General features: G+C 36.7%; 1 protein-coding gene across 1 annotated transcript; it reads left to right on the top strand.

Moving 5' to 3' along the window:
• Positions 1–1,491: 1,491 nt before the first annotated feature.
• On the top strand, positions 1,492–2,046 carry LOC141601285 (uncharacterized). The gene has a single exon (XM_074421555.1). The coding sequence runs from the start codon at positions 1,492–1,494 to the stop codon at positions 2,044–2,046; it is 555 nt and encodes a 184-aa protein (XP_074277656.1).
• Positions 2,047–3,305: the final 1,259 nt, after the last annotated feature.

Here is a 3,305-nt window from a genome sequence, read left to right on the forward strand (position 1 = left end):
ACAAATGAAGAAATTAAAGGTGCAGTGTTCTCTATTCCTAAGGATAAGGCTTCAGGGCCTGATGGATATACCAGTGGATTCTTCAGGGATTCATGGGACATTGTTGGGGATGAGGTATGTAGTGCTGTAATGGACTTCTTTACTACTGGTTGTCTACTCACCCAGATAAATTTAACTAATATCACCCTAATCCCTAAGTGTGACAGACCAACTGCTGTTAGCCACTTCAGACCTATATATAGCTTGTTGTAACATGATTTACAAGGTGATATCTAAACTGCTTTGTAATAGGTTGGCTACAGTTTTGCCTGACATCATACATGAGAACCAAGGAGCCTTTATCAAAGGTAGGTCTATCATTGAAAATGTCCTTATCTGTCAGGACATCATTCATCTATACTCCAGGAAAGCTGTCACTCCAAGATGTCTATTCAAAATTGATTTGCAAAAAGCTTATGATACAGTTGAGTGGGATTTTGTTGAGCAGATGCTAAATGGTCTCAAATTTCCATCTCACTTTATCCAGCTAGTTATGCAATGTGTGAGGTCTACCTCTTTTACCTTGTCCTTGAATGGGAATAATTTTGGTTATTTTAAAGGACAAAGGGGTCTGAGGCAGGGAGACCCAATTTCTCCTCTTCTTTTTACCATATACATGGAGTACTTAACAAGATTGATTAAATTTGCAACTGATAGATGGCCATTTCAATATCACCCCCTATGCAAGAACTTGAAGCTCACACACCTCATGTTTGCTGATGATTTACTTCTTTTCTGCAAGGGTAAGCCACAGTCCATTTGGCTTCTCATGAGAGCCTTTTCTTCTTTTTCTAAGGCATCTGGTTTGGCCATGAACAATTCCAAGTCTGAAATATTCTTCAATGGAGTTTCTGAGGACATTAGAGAGGGTATTAAACAGGTGAGAGGTTTCAAGGAAGGCACCATGCCCTTCAGGTACCTGGGAGTGCCTATAAAAGCAGGTAGGCTGACCAAGAAGGAATGCTCTGCCTTAACTGAAAAGATGGTGGCAAGGATCAGAGGCCTAGGAGCCAAGAAACTTTCCTATGCTGGTAGGGTGACTCTCATCAATGCTGTTCTCAACACTCTACAGAACTATTGGGCTCAAATGTTCATTATTCCTAAATGCATCATTAACCATATTATGGCCATTTGCAGGAATTTCCTGTGGGATGGCTCCCCTGACTACCACAGAGTTCCCCTTGTAGCTTGGGACAAAGTTACATTGCCTAAGAAGGAGGGAGGATTGGGGATAAAGAAAGCTGATGTCTGGAATATTGCCACTGTGGGAAAACTGGTTAATTGGATCTATTGCAAAGCTGATAGGCTATGGATTAAGTGGATCAGTGATGTGTATATTAAAAATCAAGACTGGCATAACTACTCTCCCCCTGCGGATGCAACCTGGGTTTGAAAAAATGTCTGTAAGTAAAAGAGAAGCTCAAGGATGGTTTTCATGATAACAAATGGATCATGAGTACAAAAGGTTACTCTATTAAAGAAGGGTATGCTTGGCTTGCTCCTGCTCACCCCTCTCTGAACTGGACTACTATTGTGTGGAATAGCTGGAATATCCCTAAACACTGTTTGACTACCTGGCTGAGAATGAATGAAGGAATGAATGTGAAGAGTAAATTGTTCAGGTTTGGCTGCTGCACAGATGACTGGTGTATACTGTGCCAGAGACAACCTGAAACAGTGGAGCATCTGTTTACGAATTGTGTATATGCTGTCAAAGTTCAGAACTGTCTGTTGCATTGGTTTGTAGGCACATTCCCAACAATAGACAGATTGAGTGCAGAAAACAGGAATACTTTGCAATGGAAGTTTAAGGTGGCCATGTTCAATGCTTACCACTACTTCATCTGGTTCCAAAGAAACAATGCTAGGATCAATGAATGGCTATCTAGACCTGAAGTTGTTGCTGCTCGTATAGAGGATGACATTAAGAGGAGGGTTAAAATGAAATGTAGGGCTGTTGTAGATCAGTCTGATCTCCTTTGGCTGCAAAATATGATGTTGGTTTGATATGCTTGTAGTAGGATTTGATCCTAGAACCTCATGTAATTATTTTTTGTTTGATATATACCATACTCACATTACACCAAAAAAAAAAGTGAACTGGATTAACATTGTATTTTGTCCCTAGTTACTTAATGAGGTGACGTCTCGGAGTGACTAGATTGCAAGGCGATATATGACGAGTTCGATTGTTATATAGCCAAAGTGATGGTTTGTCGATTACATAGACACGATGTAGAGACATTTTGTCGGACATTGACTATTCATAGAATCCTTAATGTAGCCTGATCATGGCAAGGATTTCTATTTATTCCTTTGTTGAACCATATAGAATTTATGTTTATGTTTTGATGATGTCAAGAGTGCTTTATATTTTATATACTCGTTGCACGTAATTGGTTGTTTAGTCTTTTCAGATTAGACTCATTATTTGTCTAGCTTAGAAAATTGTGATGGAAGTATACAAGACTATATTATGATCAAGCCCTCAATTATGGATCAATATTATGGAAGAATTATTCAAGCATTATGAGAGAACGAAGCTCATATAAAGATGATTCAAGCTTAGGTAATGAAATAGCCTATGCTCGAAGATCTCCTAAGAAGATTAGAATAGTATAGGTGATTATCTCGTAATGGTAACTTAAGAATGCAGTTCTTAAGTAAGTAAAGTTATAGCTTCACAGCTATAACATTGCTTATAAAAGAACTCAATGTTATAGCTCTTCTACTATAACATTGAGATGTGAAGTTTATAAAACACACGACAAAATAGTTTTAAATTGTTTTTGGAAAACCGTTTTAAATGTTTTAGTAAAAGTATTTGTTTTACAAGGGAGCTTATTTTAATATTGAGTATGGTTTTACTATGAGCTTATAATTAGTAATTATGACTGAATCAACTTATGAGTTGAGGCATCTTGCTAATTAGGGTTCCTAGTTTCTACATACTCTAAAAAACCCTAGACCTAATTTATCTTACCTAGGGTTTTCGTGAAAGAGGATTGGGCTTATGAGTCATTTCTTCCTCATACACGGTTACCCTTTGTACAAGTTAGGGTTTTATGTAAATCTTTATAATATTTGATTAGAGATTTAATATCTCTATTATATTATTTTGATTTATTATTTCCTAACTTATAAGATATTATTTTTGCAAAGATAGAAGGAAAAGATTGAGTAAATCATTAAAATAATATTTGATTAGAGATTTGTTATCTCTTTATTATTTGATTTATTCCTTTCTATCTTATAAAATTATTAGG

Source organism: Silene latifolia, chromosome 9 (genome assembly GCF_048544455.1).
Source record: "Silene latifolia isolate original U9 population chromosome 9, ASM4854445v1, whole genome shotgun sequence".
NCBI lineage: Eukaryota > Viridiplantae > Streptophyta > Magnoliopsida > Caryophyllales > Caryophyllaceae > Silene > Silene latifolia.

Coding starts and splice junctions, on each gene's coding strand:
- LOC141601285 (XM_074421555.1), top strand. CDS start 1,492: ATGAGTACAAAAGGTTACTCTATTAAAGAAGGGTATGCTTGGCTTGCT.